The sequence below is a fragment of the Solanum dulcamara genome, chromosome 6, assembly GCF_947179165.1.
Source record: "Solanum dulcamara chromosome 6, daSolDulc1.2, whole genome shotgun sequence".
Classification (NCBI taxonomy): domain Eukaryota; kingdom Viridiplantae; phylum Streptophyta; class Magnoliopsida; order Solanales; family Solanaceae; genus Solanum; species Solanum dulcamara.
This window is the reverse complement of record NC_077242.1, coordinates 55,454,425-55,476,722: the sequence shown is the minus strand read 5'-3', so window position 1 is coordinate 55,476,722 and position 22,298 is coordinate 55,454,425. Positions and strand designations below refer to the sequence as shown.

At 34.7% G+C, this 22,298-nt stretch overlaps 1 protein-coding gene across 1 annotated transcript; it reads left to right on the top strand.

Annotated features, from left to right (window-relative positions):
* Nucleotides 1–16,710: 16,710 nt before the first annotated feature.
* LOC129891170 (probable receptor-like serine/threonine-protein kinase At5g57670) lies at nucleotides 16,711–21,582 on the top strand. Its single transcript, XM_055966442.1, has 7 exons — nucleotides 16,711–17,075; nucleotides 17,158–17,412; nucleotides 17,488–17,645; nucleotides 17,805–17,884; nucleotides 17,969–18,104; nucleotides 18,217–18,366; nucleotides 21,144–21,582. The coding sequence occupies exons 1-7, from the start codon at nucleotides 16,889–16,891 to the stop codon at nucleotides 21,309–21,311; spliced, it is 1,134 nt and encodes a 377-aa protein (XP_055822417.1). The 5' UTR covers nucleotides 16,711–16,888; the 3' UTR covers nucleotides 21,312–21,582.
* Nucleotides 21,583–22,298: the final 716 nt, after the last annotated feature.

Sequence of the window (22,298 nt, the reverse complement as noted above, 5' to 3'; positions counted from 1 at the left end):
AATATATACATTAAGTGACCAGTATCAAAAATTAGGCTCCAGAATAGTGAAGCCCTTCCGACATAGCTGAGAGGATCTCCTAAGCTGACGGATCTTCAGAATGGACCTCTATACCTGGGGGCATAAAACACAGCCCCCTGAGAAAAGGGGGGTCAGTACGATATATGTACTGAGTATATAAAGCATAACGCATCATAACTGAGAGAACAACTGAAATAGGGATGCAGGGAACCACTATAACAGTTAATAAGGCACTATACCTGCATCTTATAACATAAGGGCATGTACACCATCTTTATATACTGTATCTGGCCCGCTAGGGGACTCGATGTTACCATGTCATCACATACGGCGTCGTGTCATATTTTACAATTACATTATTATGTTTTTACATGCATGCCTATCTATCATTTCATATCATACCGTACCCGGCCCAGTATGGGTCTCGGTGTTATAATTATATCATCACATACTGTACTCGGCCCATTAGGGGACTCGGTGTTATCATCATATCATCATATACCATACCCGGCCCATTAGGGGACTCGATGTTATAATCGTATCATCATATACCATACTCGGCCTATTAGGGGACTCAGTGTTATAATCATATCATCATATATAGGTAGATCATTATCTGAGACTGACTAGGGTAATCATAATGAACTATCATTCATGGATCAGGATAATAATCATCTCAGGTGCCCTTTGAGTGCCACTAGGGCTATATTAAGTGAAGTCTCAGGAATTATAGACATATTTTAGGGTAATGCCAACCGGCTTAAGGGAATCATAGACTTCTGTCATTACAGAGTCCTTAGGAATATGAGCTCTTAGTCCCACTATTAATCGATTATAGACAGTTCAGGGAAGGTAGCTCAACTACGATGAGAGTTTTCCTGCCAAGGAGTGAATATGAGACATATAGCGTATTCGGAGCTTAGGAATGAACTTACTCTAGAGCTCGTATCATGTATCATTTTCTTTAAGACATGTCAAAAGAAAGAGAGGGTAGGCCTCACCTGTTTGTCCTTTCCTATCCCAAAGGAGTTTGAGAGACAATAATTCACCTATCGTAGGCGTCTTAGTATTCAGCAGTAGATAAGAATCAGGAGGTATGCTCGGGGCCTTATGAATGGGATTATCCCCACTTGCATACGCAGAGATACATATTGCACTTCTATCAAGGATATGCCAAGAAGAAGGAATTAGCTTTACGTACCCTCTACTTTCCATTATCTAGGAGACCGTGAGAGACACTAACTCTATTAGCATAGGAGCTTTCACCTCCAGAAGTAGGTAGGGGCCTTATCCTATTACTCTTTCATCATACTATACTTTCAATTCGTAACTGTCTATCTCCATTTTTGTTCGGTACTCATACTTAATTAATCACATCTATCTTGAATGCCTATATTATAACTTCTCTATGATTCCTCCAGCTCATTTCCATTTTTTGTTGGGCGCAAGGAATTCCATATTACTCTTTATTTCCTTGTACTAGCTATCCTTTTTGTCATCACACAACCTTTATTCAAAACTTTCCTTACTAAGCTTTACTTATTCTCATAACGGTTTTTGTTATATTCACCTGGTACCCTGTTCACATTCAGTCCCATAGTATAACACCGCTTGACTTTCTTCACGATTCTTACTATGGGCTACCTACCTTTCTTAGCTAGTATTATCCTTAATTTTTCACAAGCTATCTTATTAACACTTCATATCCATCATAATTCTTTATCCTTCGTACTCTTGTCTTAATCATACTGTTACTTCCTTCAAGTATAACTTGTCATAGTTTATCCTTATGTATCAATTCAGGCGATGCCTTACTATATCGTTTTATCCTGATCTATCAGCCCTCTCTGAGTCATCTTCTTTGGCTTATCGGTCCTTTCTAACTTCATTCTACTATTCTAGTATCAACCTCCTAGTTTCTATTGCCATTAAATCAGCAATTAACTTATTTCTCGAGGTCAGCTATACTCGTAGTTTAATCAAATCTCATCATTGTTGTGGGCACGACCTTCCAAGACATACTATAATCCGGTATATCGTTCTCTTCTTATTTCTAGGAAAAATTAGGTAGAGTTTCCTCTATATTTCTTACTATCTCAATACTTGCACGCAGAAAATGCCAACAATGCCTCACAGGGCACGCATGTATATATTCAGATCATATCAGATTGCAGCCACACAAGGCACACATATATAGTCATATCATCTTATCTCGCAGCCACACAGGGCGCCCACATTAGCAGTATGAACATGGACTTACCTCGTATGTCTCCTCGAACTGCACCTGTTGCACTTTCCTGTATAATTTTCCTTTCATTTTCCAACCTTATATATCAATTGTATTGCAATACCTTACCTGACATAGGTCCTTCCTGCCTTTGCTTACCTGCGTGCTTCGTAACATCCAATATTGTCAGTTACTTTCTTCTATCGGTGTTGTTCTCCTGCTAAAATTGCAGGTTAGTATGAGGAATTTCATTTCCTATGGCTCGGCTCTATCGCACGGTCTTAGATATGAAAGAAAGTAACATTCTAAATATCCTATAGCCTCCTGTCTATAGATGTGGTGCACAACACACCGATAGACAAGACTCTACTAGACACGGTCTGTAGATATTCCAAGGATGAACTGCTCTGATACCACTTCTGTCATGACCCACCCCGTAGGCCGTGATGGGTGCCTGAATTAGACAAACATGTATACCCTCGCCAACTATACCTAATTCGTCTCCTATTTATACTCAGAATGCACTAATAGATAAGAGAACATACAAGCTGACAAGCTGTAGTAGCATATAGGGTCGTTCCATAATACACATATACACGAGCCGATAAGGCTGCCGCGACACAGGGAATGCCTAAAATCATAAGTCATATCAGTATAGTTGTACGTACATACATAAACAACTCATATACAACCCACACACACATACAACCCACATACGTATCCACAATATACAACATAAACTTCAAACGACTCGCTCGAAACTACAATACCAAAATAGAGTTTCTAGTTTCCATTTTGCAAAATCTTTAATTATACAAAACAGAGGGTCGGTTTGCTGCAACCAGCAGCACCCATACCTATTTTAGAGAATTTTCCAGCACCTCAACATAACACCGCACAACCAGCAACTGCAGCATCACAACCATATCACAACACAACCTACTATTCGACTTTAATCTAGCTATAACGACTACAATTTAGATTTGTTGCTTATGTCGGTCATTCCTACGACTTTCTCATGCTTCCAGCAACATAAAAGATGTGTAACACACCCTATGACAACACCATAAACTTGAAATTGGAAGCAAAGAACTTACCTTTCCTAAAATTGGCCAAAACTAGCCGAAACTTGCCTCGAAAACTCTTCTAACACGATTAAAACGTCGTGGCTGCTTGCTGTACATTTTGTGCTGCCCCAAACCATGATTTTATAATATTAATACCTCCGTATTATTTTTTTATACCCTAGATAATTAATACACGGAATGAAATCTGGACTTACCTATTTTTTTCTCCCTTAGGCCATCACTTTTTTTCCTTTTTGTTCTAACGTATTTGGTCTGTTTGGCTGATGTTGTGAGCAAGAATATGACTTATGAGTCATATACTATGTATATATATGCTTCCTAGGGGCTAACACGTGTCATCCCCTAAAGGTGACACGTGTCCATCCCCCATTGGGCTAGCACATACATGCTGCCAATTAGGGGCTGCCATGTCGCAATGGAGACCACCTCCCCTAAGCAGGTGGGTCACCTACTTGACCCCAAGAAGGTGGGTCACCTGCTTGCTTGAGGTGCTGCCATGTGTCACTCTCTCATTGGCTTCCACGCGTCTTTTTTTTCTCTTCCTCATGGGTTCGTAATTTCATTCGTAATCTCGTTCGTAATCTCATCTCACTTTAAGAGCCTATGAAATCCTTTTTATGTAAGCTTGGTATGTAATCAAGTAAGTCACGTATGTAAGACTTCTAAATTAGTATTTTACATAGATAAGTCGAGTCCTACGACTCGTTACTTGGCCTCCAACTCCTTCCGACTTCTCTTGACCCTATTTCCAACCTTCCCTACTATGGGGTATCACAATATTCTTTCCTTAGAGTTGTTTGGTATGTGTGGATAGTAAGGGTCTCATGGCTACTTTCAAGACGATTAGGAACACGTGTCAAGGTTCAAAAGTGTGGGGTATAACAGTATACTTACTGTTATCACCATTCTTTAGTAGACAAGCATAAAACCTGCACTTGGATTTGTTGATTTTGGATATTACACCTCCGTGGATAGAGGAAGGAGCTGTGATCGAGAAAAAAGACATTAATGTGGCTTCTCATTATTGGTTTGGCTTTATTAGTAGTACATTAATACCTAGTCAGAATTAGTCTATTTTGTGACATCCCAAATCTGCTTTGTTGGGAAGTATCATTGCGAGGGAGGGCTTAAACCTAGAGGCAATCATTGTTCCAGAAATCTTCTTAAGAGTTTGGCAGCAGCAGACCTCGTTGACATTCCTTATCCTGATTACTAATTTGTATGAGTGTGCATGGGTACCATTTATTGAGTCTACTAATGTGAGAGTGGCACCTGTATCATTCAGTGACATCTATCGAATTTAGGTGGATTACTTGCGTGATATTGAGGTTAGGAGAAGTCATCCCCCGGTTGACACTACATATATTGATACAACATATTTAGAGGCTGGAACTATGCCTCCCACTCCTGATATGCCAGGTTCGTCATCTACCCCATCTGCTTCTACAGATCCTCTATTTAGTACTACATCTTGGCCTTTATTGACACAGGCAATGAAATATAAAATAGGCAATCTAGCCCATTCAGCTTATGTGAGAGCCTCGATATTAGAGATTATTGCTCCTTCGATGATATCCACTATGATAGAGCCTGCTCTTGCACCATCACAAGTTGAGTAGCAAGATAGCAAGCCACATTGATAGATATATCTGAAAGATAGCCATTTTTACCCCTCGAGTTGAGGAGCATGAAAAAGTTGGGGGCCATTATGCTGACTTGGAGTCTATTTAGACTAATATTATTGGGCTGAGAAAGGATGTGGATGAGCTTTGGTCTATGAATATTTCAATGTTTTGGGGTGGTGTTGATGCCTCTGAGGGGCCCAGTTATGAGCTTCCTCCTTCTCAGGTCATTGTTAGTTTTATTGTTCCTCCGGCGTCCTTGGCCCAAACTATTCCTGTTGCTAGTACTTTTGTTCCTCCGGCTACTATGACCAGAGCTGATTTTGTGGTTGGTATTGAAGAAGAGGTGCCTCTCAAGATAGATGAGGAGGACTTGGGGTCGACTGAGTTGAGGGCCGAGGACACTTAAGAGGGCCTCGCAGATTTCGAAGATGTGCAACTGTAGGTAGATGTGGAGCGGTCCCTTGCCAATCCCTCTCCTGAGGAACCATCTCTAATTCCTTCTAGTATGCCTCCACCACCTCCTTCTACCATGAGTGAGACATTGGGCATTGATTCCCTAACTGAGGACGCTGTTGCAGTCCAGAGCTCTCCTCAAGCATAGCTTGACTGGGGAACACTACTCTTATTCTCATTTACTTCTTGTTTTTACTTTCACATTAAGGACACTACTTTCTTTTGTTTTGTTAGGGTAAGGGTACCTTAGGTACCTAAACTAATTGCTTTTTCATTTTGGGTTATAAATAATATTTTGTTAATTCGATCATTTGTATATATTTGATTTTGATAAGTTGGTTGGAAACTTGTGGGCTGCACCTCTACCTAAATTGCAATGGTTGTGTCCTTTGTTCACTTGCATATTTGAGAATCGGTTTGGATCAATAATGATGACTTGAATAGTGCTCTTGATGAATGATATATTTTGTGCGATTCCAATGAGTCCAAAAAAAGAATGCATAAGTCTTGTGTGAACTCTTGGCATTTCGTTGTGACTAATAGAATTTCAATTGTGAGACTTATAATGATTGGTGCATGTTATCTGAAATTGTAAAGTTATGCTCGATGTTCGTAATTAGAATGCCATGTTTGGTGAGATCTACTTGAAATACATGTATGAGGATACCTAGAACTTTCCACATTAGTCCAGTTGGTTGTGATCGGTGATTGATAGAAATGATCTGAGGCATAATTTTGATGAGTGATCCCGAAATAGCCTTAATCTCTTATGATTCCTTTGTGAGCATGTGAATCCAACTTGGCAACATTTGAGCCTAACTTTTTTCTTATAGGAAACTTATATATCAGCTGTAGAGTCAACTTTCGAAATACCTTTATTCTACCTATCTGTAAACTCCTTGGAGCATTGGATATGTTGAATAGCCAACTTAGGCCAAAAGCCTAAGTTGGGGTGTGGTAATATTGAGAAGGAAGACAGTAAAGTAGTGTGTGAGAAGACCACCCTTGGATGATCAATAGAAGAAAATGGAACTCCTCCACATAAAAAAAAGAGAATAAATGAGGCAAAGTGTTTAGTCTTTTCAAATGAGTAATGCAAATGGAGGAGTCCAAATGAATAAGGAAAAAATACTAGAGTGACATAAATGAAATTGGGTGATCCGTGATTTTAAAAGAGGAAAAGAGAAGAAGGGATATGTTCGAAATTGATTCATGCTCCTAGGAAGTTGTCACTAAACAAAAATGATCATAGCTTGCACTCAACCCCATTACAAACCTTAAAATCCCTTTTTGATCTTACATGATCTAATAAATTGATTGATTGGAAAATAAGGGCAAGCCTATGGGTAGAGTTATACATGGTTTTGTTGTTGTGAGTGTGGGAGTAGTATGTGATTTCGATACTATAACCTGTGAATGGCATATTGAGAGTATGGAATCGAATCATTTCTTTGATGTGAGGGCATTCTAATATGAACATTAGGCATCAATTTTGCACTTTGGAGTGAGCATTTGAAAGCATGAACTCGCATTGAGAATTTATTAGTCATCATTTGAAGCCTTGAGTGAACGACTGAACATTGCATGCTAATTTGAACCTCGTTTGCACTTCATGTGCTGAGTCTCAATGAGAACCATTTATAGTCTTTGGTTTTGAACTAATTGGCTTCTTGATTTACTTGAGAAAAAACAAAAGTTTAAGTTGGGGGTGTTGACGAGTCGGGAATTTGGACTCATTTATTGCTCAAATTGTAAGAAATTAGTATCATTTTCCTTTGTTATGCCCAAAACTGACTCTAAAGTGATTATTTATAGATGCAAGGAGTTGAGGCTCAGTCATGTGCTAAACATTGAAGAAAAGAGCTAAAAAGGAAAAAATTGAGCAAAGCAGAAGCTGAAGCTTGCAAAGAGCTATTTGCGAGTTGCTAAAGGCATCAACTATTCACCAATCGAATCAGAACTCAAGGCTAATAGCTTGAGCAGTTTGGAGAGGAAAATGGAATTTGCCAATCCGCTGAGTTGATATGGGCGAGTTGCGTCATGCTCACCCAAAAGCCATTGAAATATAAGCATCAACGAAACATTAGAAAGGTGAGTAAGTGAGACACTCGGCGATTTGCAAATTAGTAAAGCGAGCTTGTTTGAGCTCAAGCAAAAGATCAGAGCTTCAGGGAAAGAAAGCGATTGAAAAATTATGCAAGAGGTGAAAAAGGCGACTTACCGAACTAGTCGGCGAAATAAATTGAACTCGCTTAATTGGAGATCATTAATTGAAGGAGAAATACTTTAGAAGTTGAGAAAAAAAAACTGAAAGGCGATTCGCCGACCACTTTGGCGAGCACGACTAACATCGCCGAAGTGGTCCCAAGTAGAGTTTTGGCTAAAGTTTTGCACGTGTATAAATAGAGTTTTCAAAGGCAAATAAAGGAGTTTTTTTACTGCGAAGAGTCAGACACAAGAACCTTGAAGTTATCTTGGGGTTTTGATTTTGTTTTTGAGATTTTAGATTTGGGCATTGTGATTTGAAGTTGTTAACTTGCTGAATTGAATAGAGGACAATTACTTTGGTAAAACTATCTTTAATTTCCCAATGTGTAGGTAAACCCCATGCTTCTAAGAGGTGCTTATGTAGTTAATTTATTGTTATAGGATTTGAGTTTTTGTATTCAACTCAAGAATCATTAATATTATATGGATTTTATTAATTTGACATGTCTCATTCATGATTTATGGTTGCAAACATATGTCTATGTTAGATCTTCATGTCAGCCAGAGAGGGTGATATAAAGTGGTTAGATTAACAAATAGTTGTTGCTTGTTTATTTAAGCATAGCATTTGTAATCTTGCTTGAGATAGGAGATTTTGCTAAGAATCGGATTAGTTGTGTTGATACCCTTGTCTAGGATCGAGAGAGATAGCATGGATAGATGACTAGCAATCGAGAGATGCTTTTGATACGACTGATTGATCTTTGCCTATTCATGCATTTACCCTTATCCAAATAATACAATTAACTATGCACCTATCCCAGAAGTCCTTTCTACCTTGTTACAACCAAATTAGTATTGCTTGTGTTGATATTAGATCTAGTTAACTCTCAAAAATTTGATAATGAAATTTATAGATTTAATTTATGTTATAACTTATTTGTTTTTACGCTACAAAAGTCTAGAACACATTCTCACTTTGTGATTGAAGTCTATTCCTAACCGTTCCTTATGGGATTCGACCCCAATCTCATATATTGGGTTTATATTGCTAACGACTGCCTACACTTTAAATCTTAAGAAGTGTAGTTTGAGCATTATCAATGTTATGCTTCTATACGTTGTAGGACCCGCATTGTCAAGTTTCAGTTTCCTAATGAGCCATTCCTAGAATGTAAAGGTAGTAATTTCATGTTTAAAAGTCAATCCATCTCGTGCCTTAAAGCTCAGAAAATAATTTCCAAAGGTTTTATTTATCATCTAGTTTGGGTTAGGGATATAAATTTCAAAGCTCCTACTCTTGTGTTACTTTCGGTTGTTAATGAATTTTTGGAGATTTTCTCAGATAATCTCTTGGGAATTCCCCCAAGGAGGAAATAAACTTTGGTATCGATCCTCTCTCGATACCCAAGCTATCTCTAGTCCTCCTTATGGAATGACCTCGACAAAACTTTAGGACTTAAAGGACCAATTGAAGAATAGACTTATTTCTTACCCGGTATTGACTTATTTGGAAGGATCCAATAGTTTTTTGGTTATGGTGATGCTTCAAGAGTTGTTCTTGTGTGTTTTGATGCAAAATGGTACGAGATAGCCTACACTAGGAAATTTAGGGTTCATGAAAAGAATTACTCAACCCACGACTTGGAGGTAGCGATAGTGGACTTTTCTTGAAGTTGTGGAGACTATATCTTTATGGTGTCTATATTGATGTATTCACTAATCATAAGAGTTTTCAGTATGTGTTCACTCAAAAGAATTTGAATCTTCGACAAAAAATATGGCTTGATTTATTGAAGGACTATGCATGAGTATATTATACCATCTGAGAAAGGCAAATATCATTGTCGATGTTCTTAGTAGATTGTTCATGAACAGTGTTTCCCATGTTGAGGTTGAGAAGAAAGAGTTGGTTTGGGATATTCATAGATTAGCCTGTATGGGTGTTCGATAGGTTGATGTCGGGGATGGTGGTATTATTGTTCAAAACGGTTCTGAATCATCTCTTGTGGCGGATGTTAATTCCAAGAAAGATAATAATCCTACTTTTGTTGAGTTGAAGGAAGTGGTGGCCGAAAAAGCCATTAAGTCTTTCTCCCAAGGGGGAGATGGTGTGTTGAGATATCAAGGCCGATTATGTGTTCCTGATGTAGATGGTTTGAGGGAAATGATATTTTTTTAGACTCATAGTTTATGGTATTCTAGTCATATAGGTTCCACGAAGATGCATCATGATTTGAGGGAAGTGTATTGATTGAATGGCATGAAGAGGGATATTATAGAGTTTATGTCCTAATTTTCAACAAGTGAAGGTTGAGCATCAAAAATTGGGAGGTTTGGCTCAAGCTATTGAGGTTCCTACATGAAAGTGGGAAGCCTTAAACATGGACTTCATTACAGGTTTACCTTATACTCATAGGCAATATGATTCGATTTAGGTGGTCGTTGACCTAGTGACTAAGTCATCTCATGTTTTTTCCATTAAGACTTCATATTCAGCTGAGGACTATGCTAGATTATACATCCGAGAGTTGGTTGAGCTTCTGGTGTCCTGTTGTCTATCATTTCAAATCGAGGTACTCATTTTTGGAGATCTTTCAAAAAGGGTCTTGGTACTCAAGTGAAGCTTAGTATAACTTTTCACTCTTAGGCGGATGGTCAGGCCGAGCATATTATTCAAACCTTAGAGGACATGTTGAGGGACTGGATTATTGATTTCAAAGGTAATTAGGATGATCATTTGTCATTGATAGAGTTTGCCTACAATAACCATTACCATTTCGCATTCAGATGGCTCCATTTGAGGCTTTATATGGTAGGAGGTGTAGGTCTCCTATTGATTGGCTCAAGGTGGGTAAAGTTTCTTTGATAGGACCCAAGTTGGTGCATGAGGTTATAGAGAATGTGGTAATGATTATAGAGAGATTAAAGACTTCCTAGTGTCGACAAAGGTCACATTTAGATATGAGGAGAAGGGAATTTGAATTTGACGTGAATGGGTTTACTTGAAAATCTCTCCCATGAAGGGTGTGATGTTTTTTGGCAAGAAAGGGAAACTAAGTCCCCTCTATGTTGGTCCATATAGGATTTTGAGGTGGATTAATTAGGTGGCTTATGAGTTGGATTTTCACTCCGAGTTGGCATTGGTGCATCTGGCGTTCCACATGTCCTTGTTGAGGAAATTTGTTGGTGTTCCTAGATGACAGCATTAATGTGAAGGAGAGTTTCTCTTATGAGGAACTTCCAATTGAGATACTAGTCCGGTAAGTTAGAAAGTTGAGAAACAAAGAAATAGCTTAAGTTAAAGTGTTGTGGAGGAACCAAGAGGTCGAGGGTGCTACATGAAAAGCCGAAGCCAATATGATGTCACGATATCCTCATCTCTTTCCTTCCACTCCTAGTTGATGTATTGAGTTCCTTTAAGATCCATTTAGTCAAAAATATGTGTTTCAGTCATTCTCATATTTTCAAATGCATTTATGTTCATGAAATGAGTTTTAAAGTCATGTTTTAGCTTAAGATTGAATATTCCACGTTTTATGCATTTTTGAGATATTTTGCATTCATGTTGGTCTACTATGTCTCTTTCCTATACCATTCATAATAGTATGAGTCCCATTCGAGGACGAATGTTCCCAAGGGGCATATATCGTAAGACCTCGGAAGTTAGAAATTTGAAAAAAGGAGTCCAAAGAAAGTTTCTTCAGAAAATCTCAGTTGTTCAGCAGAAGGTGGCCTTTACGGAGTCATCCACTGGCCGTGAAGAGGACCATGAACCGTGGTAAATAACCGTTTTCCAGGATGGTGTAAGATGGATCTTGAGGTGAGGACCACGATAGGGTTCATGGATCTTGAGGTGAGGACCAGAAGCCATGGTAGTGTCCTATGGTCTTACCTCCTCAAAGGTCCTGAGAAGTCCTCACCACGGGTAATGTCCATGATCCGTAAAGACCCTCACGGACTGTGGTGGTTTCCGTAGAAGGACCCCCCAGTAACCCAGCTCAAAATTTGTTCAAACGACCATCATCACCGGCCTTGGTGGATCCCCCCGTTCACGTGCAATTTCAATTTAAGTTTAGGAGTTTTTTGGTCTTTCCTTATAATCACTACTGAATGTGGATGGTTTATAGGGTTTATTCTAGCCTATTAACTACCCTAAGTCCTCTTATTATCACCCAAACACTCAAAACCCAAAATCATATCTCTAAAGTGTTCTCTCAACAGTTTTTCTTCTTTCTCAAGCAAAGTTTAGGGCTCCTAAGATCAAAGGTATGTGGGAATTCATTCATGTCCCTTTCACCCATGAAATCCCAAGCTTTTCTTTCTAGATCTCTTATGAATTCTTCTTCTAAAAGCCCTAATTTCATGATTTTGCATTGGGTCTTCTTACTCATGATATATCTTATGATTATTGATTAAATTATCCATAATTCATATTACATTTCATGATTTTCAGATGACTTTCAATGACCCATGATATATAGTAGTTTCAAGTATGTTTTCAATTAATCGTGATCATGAATTTCAAGAGATTTCAATGAAAACTTTAGGAATAATTTTCAAGATTTATGAATGACTTGTGGAAGATTATGATTGAGTTTCAATGATTCTTTAAGCAAAGAAGTTATAGTGCAATAACGACAATTCTTGCACAATCACGTTAAAGAAGTTCAAAGGTTATGATGAAATTTCTTCACACACTCATGATGAAGGTGAGATATGAGCTATTCTTATATTATTTTATAAAGTTTGATTTGTATCTATTATAAACCTTCCTAATGATGTTAATGACCTTTTTTCATGAAGTTCCATTGGGATAATGACTAAGCACCGAGAGGACTTTAAGGTTGTGTTTGTTCTGGTAGCCATTATAGCTACCCAAGAGAATCCTAGAAGCAACCTTTAGTCCCTAACTATGTTATCCGTGTAGGTTTAAAGTGTCAATATTGGATAGCTAGTGGATCCACATATAGCACAGAGTTAGAGAAAGTATCATCGAGAAGTCTACCCTAGCAAGGTAGCCTTCCCATTCTCGATGTGGAGATCATCGAATTCCATATTATAGTTCGCATGGTCTTATATGTCGGTTAAAGGTTCTATCCCACATCAAGGTAAAGAAAATATATAACGTTCTCATGATGATGTTTTGATGCATTGATCAATGATTATGATATCTTAATGTTTTTCACGGTTTTACTCATGTTTTAAGCTAATGGTCTTGCATCTCATGATTCATATTATTATGTCTTATGTTTATTGTTCATACATACTTAGTGTATTTCATGTACTAACACATACTTTTTGCCTACATTGTATCATAATGTAGGGTCAGACGATCTTCACGCACCTCCCACTCATGGTTAGAGTTAAACTTTACCTTCCCATTGTTGGTGAGTCCTCATGCTTCGAGGACAAGACCATTATATTTTCATTACTTTTATGCCTTTTTTTATGTTGTCATGGGTGAGATAGGATCTTGTCTTATTCCTCCATCTAGTAGTAGAGGCATGTGGGATGTTACAGAGTCTATGTCGTCTTTCATTAATCTTTGAGACTAATTATCCTTTATTGAGACTTCATGTTGAAACTTTATTTCTGCGTCTATGCCTTACTTTATTTGCTTTATTTACCTTATGCATGCTCATTTATGATATGCTAAGAGGCTTGGTTGGGGTCTTTTGGAATTCCGATCATTGTGTCGCACCTAGGGCCTTGCTTGGATCGTGACAGAAGCATCGGGGCTCTAAAGGACGAAAGAAATGCAATGATACAAAACTGACCTAGAGGGTCATTACATCTCCCTTCAATATTTTTACTTACTGATCTTTCTGTTCTTTTCTAATTTTCTTCCTAAAATATCTTCCATCAATATTTTTTTATAATTTTCTCCATAAATCACTTTACCAATTTAATCAAATTGAATAAGCAGATTCTCTTTTTCTCTTTCCACCCATTTTTTCGTGAAATTTCTCTCTTTCTTCACTCTTCTCTTTCTTTGTTCTTCTTTTTTTAAATCATTTTTACCCCCATTTTATTTTCCATAAACCTTTTTTATTCTTTTTTATTTCTCTTTCTTCTTTTTTTTTTAAAACTATGTCTTACACCATTGTAGATTGAAACACATAATCAAAAATTAAATTTATCATCAAGTATGAATTATTTTTTCAATTTTATTTGGTTATAATTTGGTGTAATTCTTTATTATGGTAAAATTGAATTAAATTAATTTGAACTTGACACCAAGGTTAAACCACATTGTACACCATGTAAATTAACTTGATGAAACTAAAAAATTGATACATATTTAATTAGATTATGGTGTTACCCATTGTAGGATTGGAACATACAACTTAAATCAACTTTACCATCAATTATAAATCAATATCTTATATCATATCAGTCACCAACGTATATTCCTTAATTCGTATCACTATTTAAGATAATATATCATCAACAATTGCACACCATATTATATACGAGACTCTTTCTGCCTTTGTCGAACTGCCTTGACGCCTTGGCAGGCTCCCAGAAGAAGCTGGAGAAGAGGGATTATGCCATCTATTAACCAGAAAGAGATCTCCACAATTCAACATACCATATTAATTATAGACAAAAAATCACAAAATCACTAATATGATAATTCAATATCACATTTAATACCATAACATCAACACCTCCACAATTCATCAGACCATTATAATTAATTAATAGACAAATAAAGACAAAAAAATACCAACACAACAATTCGCTACCACATTTAACACCATATCAACACCTTCATATATTAAAATAGATAAATTATTAATAGACAAGACATCGAAAATACTATAAACGCACCATTCACTTTCACAGTTCAACCATATAATACTAACACAATCATATTTCACCATCCGCCAATGTATTAATAGATTAGACATCACAATTGTTGTCATTATAGAGCCCGTTTGGATGGACTTTAAGTTGGTCAAAACCAACTTAAAGTCTCTTTTTAGCTTTTGGACGTGATTGTCTAATGCTAACTTTAAGCCATAAAGTTCTTAAAGTCAGTCAAAAATGAAAAGTTAGGATTTCTAACTTTTTTTTTCTTAAAGCCATTTTGTTTGACCATGAAAATTACTTTTATATCCCTTATATTTTAACTAAATTTCCAAACTACCCTTTTTATTCTTTTAACCCTAAAATTCAAACACTTATTTTCAACATAAGCACTTTTATCCAAACACTCAAATGCTTATTTATAAAAATAACTTTCAACACTTCAAAGTTCTAAAAACACTTCATACATAAAAGTTACTTTTTTAAGCTCATCTAAACGGGCTCATAATCATATATTTTCATGTTTATACACCACAATGTTAGCATCTCTACATTTTAACAAATTTTATTCCTAAACAAACAAAGACAGCATAATTATTGGCAACACAAAATTTACTGTCATCCGAAATATTCTTTGAAACAAGACTTGTAACTTTCTTCTCCTTTTCCTTCTTTTTTATCAATTTGGGGTAACATTGGGAGAATTTTCACATCGTAGAATTTTTTTTCTCTTGCACCGTCACTAATTAGAGATAGATTGAATGCTTTCAACTCAAAATTTGACCTTGATAATATAATGAGGTTGTTTGAATGACTATTACACTCCTTAAATTTTGAACCTTTATAGAAATCGATTTATCTAAAGGTTTTCCACTCATAACTTTATAAAATCAAATGAAATAACTTTAAAATCATAGATTTGATGGGACTTAGAAATTATAATTTTGAAGATAGAAATCAATGCGGAGAAAAAATTAAAAAGGAAAAGAAACTATTGTTCTTACAAGATAACAATGGAGTAACAATAACAGAGATGAGAGGCAGCATACAATAAATGTTTTGATTTAATTGAATAAAAAGTTAAGATAGAGAAAGTAAAGATCTTTTATAAAAAGCAGCTTATAACATAATATTTGAGATTGAAAATTCAAAAAGTAATACAATAATTATTAGTCCCAAAATATCAGCACACAGTATAATATATATATATATATATATATATATATATATTGGATATCTAGTATATTGTAATGTTCTTGTAATTAAAAATCTTACTTTGTAAATAAAAAATATATATGCATATATTGTTAATTAAGGTATTAACCAACAAAACTCCATATTGTTAGTCATAGCTCATAGCTTTGGGGGGGGGGGGGAGTCCTTGTAATTAACTAACTATTTTTTAATTACATTTCAAATAAGTGTTATAATTCAAGAAATGATCCTAAACCTAGCTACCAGGTAAATGTTGGCTGACTCAAATGTCTTTGGAAACTGAAATATCATCAGATGGGTCCAATTTATGATTTTTGATTGAGCTTCGCTTATAAATATTTAAAAGATTTTCACCTAACATGTAAATAAACCAGAGTAATACTAAGTTGGTAATACTCACTCAACTAGACAATAATTATTACTAAATTATTGATTTTTCAATCTTTTCTCATTATAATTGTTTGGCCGTCCTAATAAATAATAGTATACAATAACAACAACAACCCAGTGAAATCCCACAACATAGAGTCTGGAGAGGGTAGAATGTATGCAGACCTTACTCCTACCAAGGTAGGACGGCTGTTTCCTGAAGACCCTCGGATCAGTAAAAGCATAAATGCATAAAAAAATGTTAGATAAGAATAGGAAATTAAAAGCTTTATGAGAAAAACAACAAACACATAACAAATAGATAACAAATAAATACAAATAACAAATAACGATTAAATAAATAATGATAGCATCACATGTAAAATAGAGTAATCAAAGCATAGAAAGTAATAAATAATAACAGAAGTAACAGAAATCAGAAGTCACAGCGCAAGAGATCGTAATGCACTACTACGCCTATGAATAGAGAAGAATAACGAGACTATGAACTAGCATTCTACCCTAATAGTATGTCCATTAAAATTTATCTGTCTTAGAAATTAAAATTGGTGTGGTATATTTGAAAATTTGATGCAATTTGCGGGAGTGGTCCCTCCTCCTAGTGATGAAGTGAAAAGAGGCAAAGTTCACGCCCCTCAAGTCTTTAAATATGCAACAAGAAACAGATAAAAAGGGCCATCCATCCAAAAGAGACAACCTCTATCCCAGCAGGGATGTGGGGATTGAGTCTACTCTTACGTATAAACACTGATGATGACATGTCCTCTTCTAAGGTTCAATTGCCTCTCATGATCTCTACTTAATTCTCTCACACACAAAAGTTTCTGGAAAAAAAAACAGAGGAGATGAGATATGTTCGTACAAGTAGCCTAAAGAGGCTCTTCTCATTTAGAAGGCAGAGTTTTGACGGAGAATTTCCAAAAGCTTGTGCTTTCAATGAGGAAGTTGCTACTTCCTCCCCAACACATAGACCCACTTGGAAATGCTTCTCTTTTCAAGAAATTTTTCATGCCACCAATGGTTTCAGTTCAGGTGACCTTGTTATTTTATATTCGAAATTTGTTGTCATAGCCAAAATGTAATTTTAAATATGATTAATTATTTGAATGTTCAGAAAATATTGCTGGTCGAGGAGGGTATGCGTCGGTGTACAGAGGAGTATTAGAAGATGGAGAAGCAATAGCTGTAAAAATGCTGACAAAAGCGACGGATGATGAGAGAAAAGAGAAGGAGTTTTTGACAGAAATTGGGACACTTGGTCACGTTTGCCATCCCAATGTCACTTCACTGCTTGGCTGTTGTATTGAGAATGGCCTTTACATCATTTTTCAGTTTTCCTCCAAAGGATCCGTTGCTTCAATTCTCCATGGTATTTATTCTTCTTTCTTCAACAATTTCAATTTTTTTTTAAAAAAATTAATATACTAAATTAATCTAATCTCAGATGAGAAATCACCCACTATGGACTGGGAAACAAGGTATAAGATTGCAGTTGGGACTGCAAAGGGTTTATATTACCTCCATAAATCTTGTCCTAGAAGAATAATTCACAGGGATATCAAGGCTTCTAACATTTTGTTGAGTGAGGAATATGAGCCACAGGTATTTTTTTTCCTTTTTGAGATATTATTATTTCAAATGTTCTAGTGTATTTGATGAGTGTTGTACTTTATGCATAAGTTGTTGTACCGGCCTGTTGGGTTGGGTTGGGTTGGGTTTGGGTTGGGTTCATTAATTAATCATGAGCTCGTTGAGTGACAGATATCAGATTTTGGACTAGCAAAATGGCTTCCATCACAATGGACCCATCATTCCATTGTTCCGATTGAAGGGACTTTTGGGTAATCATGTATACCTTTTTTATGCGTAATCCTAATCCATTAATTTTAATGAATTTCAATATTGTATATGTTATATTTCTCCAGACACTTGGCACCAGAATATTTCATGCATGGAGTAGTTGATGAAAAGACAGATGTTTTTGCATTTGGAGTGTTCTGCTTGGAGCTCATTTCTGGAAAAAAGCCTGTTGACAATTCCTATCAAAGCTTACATAGCTGGGTAATCAATTCTTGAATATTTTCACTAGTCACTACACTATATATGAGTGATCAAAATTTTTAATCCTCCACTAAGAGGAACAATTAGTACTTATTTGATTTGAATTTTACAGGCAAAACCTCTATTGAGGAGAGGAGTTATACAAGAAGTAGTTGATCCTAGGCTAGAAGAGACATTTGATTCTACACAGCTTCATAAACTTGCCTTCGCTGCTTCTCTTTGCATTCGTGCTTCTTCTATATGGCGCCCTACCATGAGTGAGGTAAACTATACACTATACTTCTTTTCCCTTTTATTTTTACGCAATTAATACGTCATTTGGTATGTGGAATAAAAATAATAATCACAAGATATATACACATCAAATAAAATAATCCTCGCTTATCTCATTTCCCAAACGAAAATATAAATGCACTTGAAGATACAACTTACATGGTCTAAATCCAATAAAATGAAACAATTAGAGCTTTGTCAATTATTGATGTTATTAATTTCTAAAAAGTTTGTTTTTTGGAGACCAAGTTATTATTCCTTCTAACTATAATTTATTACGATAATGAGTAATTCCAATTATTATTACTTCATAGGATTCCCTTAATAATGTTTGGAATACCCTTCCAACTTGCATAAAGTAAAATATTTGGTAGTATTATTTTCTATTTTCTCTTTGTCTGGTTCTCCTAGATTGGCCAACTGAATCAATTCCAAGTTGTCTCAATCTTCTCACAACATATACAATAATTCTTTCAAAATTGCATTATCACCCTGTCTATATATCTACCCACTTTTAAAATGCATATTTGCTTTATAATGGAATTCTTCTGACAGATGGATTGAATTTTTAAGATGGACATCATTTTAGTTTCTTTAATTTTACGAGTGTAAGCTAAGCATTCGTGTAGTTTAAATTAGGCAATTCACCTAAACTCTGCAAACTTTTCTCACCTGCTTAGGCTTTCCTGATAAGGACCTTAATACTCCCTGCTTTTTATATCATTAAAATATGCCTCAAGTTACTTGTCAATTTAAAAAATTAAGATACAATTAATTAAATTTTTTTATTTTTGATATTTGTAAAAATTCTCCATTATTAATTTTAATATTGATGGAGAAGACACATAAATAAAGTTTATTAAAAAAATTAAAGGGTAAATTAGTAAAAATATTTTTTTATTTATGATTTTTTTAAAAAACATGTAAAAAATTAAAGTACGACAAGTAATATGAGACAAAGGGAGTAATCCTTATATCTTAAAGTAAATTCTCAATTATTTTGCTTTTTTATGTTAATGGTTAAAACATTTCGTTGAAAATCATAAAAAGGCTAAAATTTAGAACATACATTTCTTTAATTTTATGAGTGTAGGCTAGCATGCTTGTAATTTTAATTAGGCAATACACCTAAAACGCTGCACACTTTCTCACCTGCTTAGGCATTTTTGATAAGTACGTTAGTACTTCTTCTATTTTAAACTAAATTTCCAATTCTTTTGCTTTTTTATGTTAACATTTAAAACATTTCTTTGAAATTTTTAAAAGCCAAAATTTGGAACATGCATTTATTAAACAAACAAAGAAAAATCATTTTTTATCTTTAGCAATTTTCAAATATTTTAAAAGAAAGAAAGATCTATTTTTCACTTTTATAGGTAAAAAGTTTTTAACTCATAATATTTTCAAGCTGATTCCAAATTTGTAAAATACAATCATCAAAGCGTGAAACCTTCACGCATGTAAGAGAAACATTTTAAAGTTGATCTCGCCGAATGCATATTAAATTGCCCTTTGTTCCCATTACGTGACACTTTTCCTAGAGAAATAATATGACTAATCTTTATAGTGCAATGTATTAATGTAATATTTTTAAATTATAATTTAGATATTTAAAAATCAATCATATTATGCAATTTTTTTCATGTTAATATAAAAAAATATTTAAAATATTAACCAAAATTTATATAATTTAGGTTTCAAAAAATAAAAAATGTCACATAAATTAAAATATATGTTTGTGGTATTCTAAGGGCTTTAATGACATCTGTGCAGTTTAATACAAAACCATCAATTTTTTCAATTCTTTTTTCGAAATCACTTTGCAGAGGCGTGCTGCATTAAACAAATATAGTTGAGTCATTTTTGTCGTGTTGATGATGTGAATCAATTGTATTTCTTCTAAAATAAATAATTTTGATTGTTTGGTCTCACCAAACTCATGAAGTCTTTTATAGTTTGATTAAAAAGTTATCTACGGACCTTGACACTTGATTAGAAAGAATATCCACGTGTATGACAAAGCAGTGTCAAAAATCATATCAAAAATATATCTAAATTTTTTTAAAAAAATATTTCATATCAGTGTAAGTTTCATATCTAAACTATCACTTATTAGTTTTAAAAACACACATTTATGTGTTTTGTTTTGTCATTTCTACATGTCACTTAATGTATTGAAGAATTAGTTACCTATTTAAAAAAATATGAGTGATCCATTTAAGTAAATATGTATTAAATGGATTCCTTATACTTATATGGGTTAAAACTGCCATCCATAATTACATCTACGCCCTACTCCAGATTTTTTACAACAAATGCTATATATTCCAAAACTGCGCAAATAATGTAAGGGAAGTTATACATACGTACGCCACATTTTGAAAGCATTAAAATAATGAAACTTGATTCGATTGAATATGTTTCTGCAAATGGCGTAGCTATATGAGCAAATTTTTTTTTTCTATATTTCTGAGAAAATCTCTGGATCTCCAATTTTAGGAATAAAAATATTTAACATACCTGTTTATAGAAAAGTGACATAAAAGTCTTAAATAGTTTTCGTGAGGCGTTGTACACGACGTAGACCAGTGCAATATGAGGCGTTATACACGATGTAGACCACTATTTATTTGTGCTTGTATAAATGTGGTACAAACGATATTAATTAGGATACATTTTTCTAAAAATCAGGTGTTTGTTCTGATACTTGTAATTCAATTTGATGTACTAATGTTAATATGTGGTCCTTTGTACGTCTGATGACAGATTCTAGAGATAATATTGGGAGGTGAAGTTGATAAACAAAAATGGAAAATGCCAGAAGAGGAAGAAGAAGAGCAAGAAGAGTTTTGGGGTTTTGAGGATCTTGAATGTGAATGTGATAGTTCCTTCTCAACTTCCCCACATGACACATTCTCAACCAGAAGCTCATAAATTCAAATCTACATCATTTGCTATGTATGCTAGCGTTAGACATTTATAGATAAACACTTAGGGTGTTAGTTTACTACTCATAGTACACTCTAAATTTTAAATTTTTGAGGTGTTGAACTTCTCTGTGTTAAAACTTTGGATATATGCCTGTTACTTTACAAAAACCCGCATCATTAATTGCTGTCACATGTAATTAAATAAGATAATTGAATAATTTGTAAGGTTAAATCCGTGAGTTTGTGGAAGATGTTTTATTTTCTTTTTGTAAAAATTATCAAGCCTTAGAGATATTAGAGAGCAAAGTGAATTACATCATACACTATAAGAAAATAGTCTTTGAAGAAAATAAAATGTGAGCGATATTTCAGTAAGATGAGAAATTAAAAGAGTTGTAGTCATTTTGAGTATTGTACTCGTGACTATCCAATGTAAAATTCCTTATTATAGTGATATCAATTGCCCTTCTTGGCATGTGGTTTCTTCCTTATTTAAAAGGATTTACACGTAAAAATTTTGGTGTCATTTTTTCTATTGTTATTTTTATTATTTTGACCATATATATTTTTGTGTTAGTCAATATATTTTCAATTAATTGGTATATGATCGTTGATTTGTAGCATCTATACTTTCAGAAAAACGATGGAAACCAACACAAGTAGAATGATTATTTTGAATGACGTTAGTTATGTCATTTGGAAAGGACAAATGAAAGATCTGTTTTATGTCAAAAAAATTTATCAATCAATCTTTACCACTGTAAAGCCTGATAATAAAATAGATAAAAAATGAGATATGTTGCAAAGACAAGTTTGTGAATTTATTAGGCAATGAATTAATGATAATGTGTTGAATCATATTTTCGGTGAGACACATCCTCGAACCCTATGAAACATCTTGAAAAAATGTATGCTCGGAAAACTGAAAATAACAAAATATTTTTAATAAAGCAAATGTTAAGTTTAAAATATTGTGATGGTTCTCCAATAA

Excerpts from the sequence above, each read along its gene's own strand:
- LOC129891170 (XM_055966442.1), top strand. The coding sequence starts at position 16,889 with ATGAGATATGTTCGTACAAGTAGCCTAAAGAGGCTCTTCTCATTTAGA. Across the intron at positions 17,413-17,487 it reads CGTTGCTTCAATTCTCCATG|ATGAGAAATCACCCACTATG; the intron begins GTATTTATTCTT and ends ATCTAATCTCAG. Across the intron at positions 17,646-17,804 it reads GTGAGGAATATGAGCCACAG|ATATCAGATTTTGGACTAGC; the intron begins GTATTTTTTTTC and ends GTTGAGTGACAG.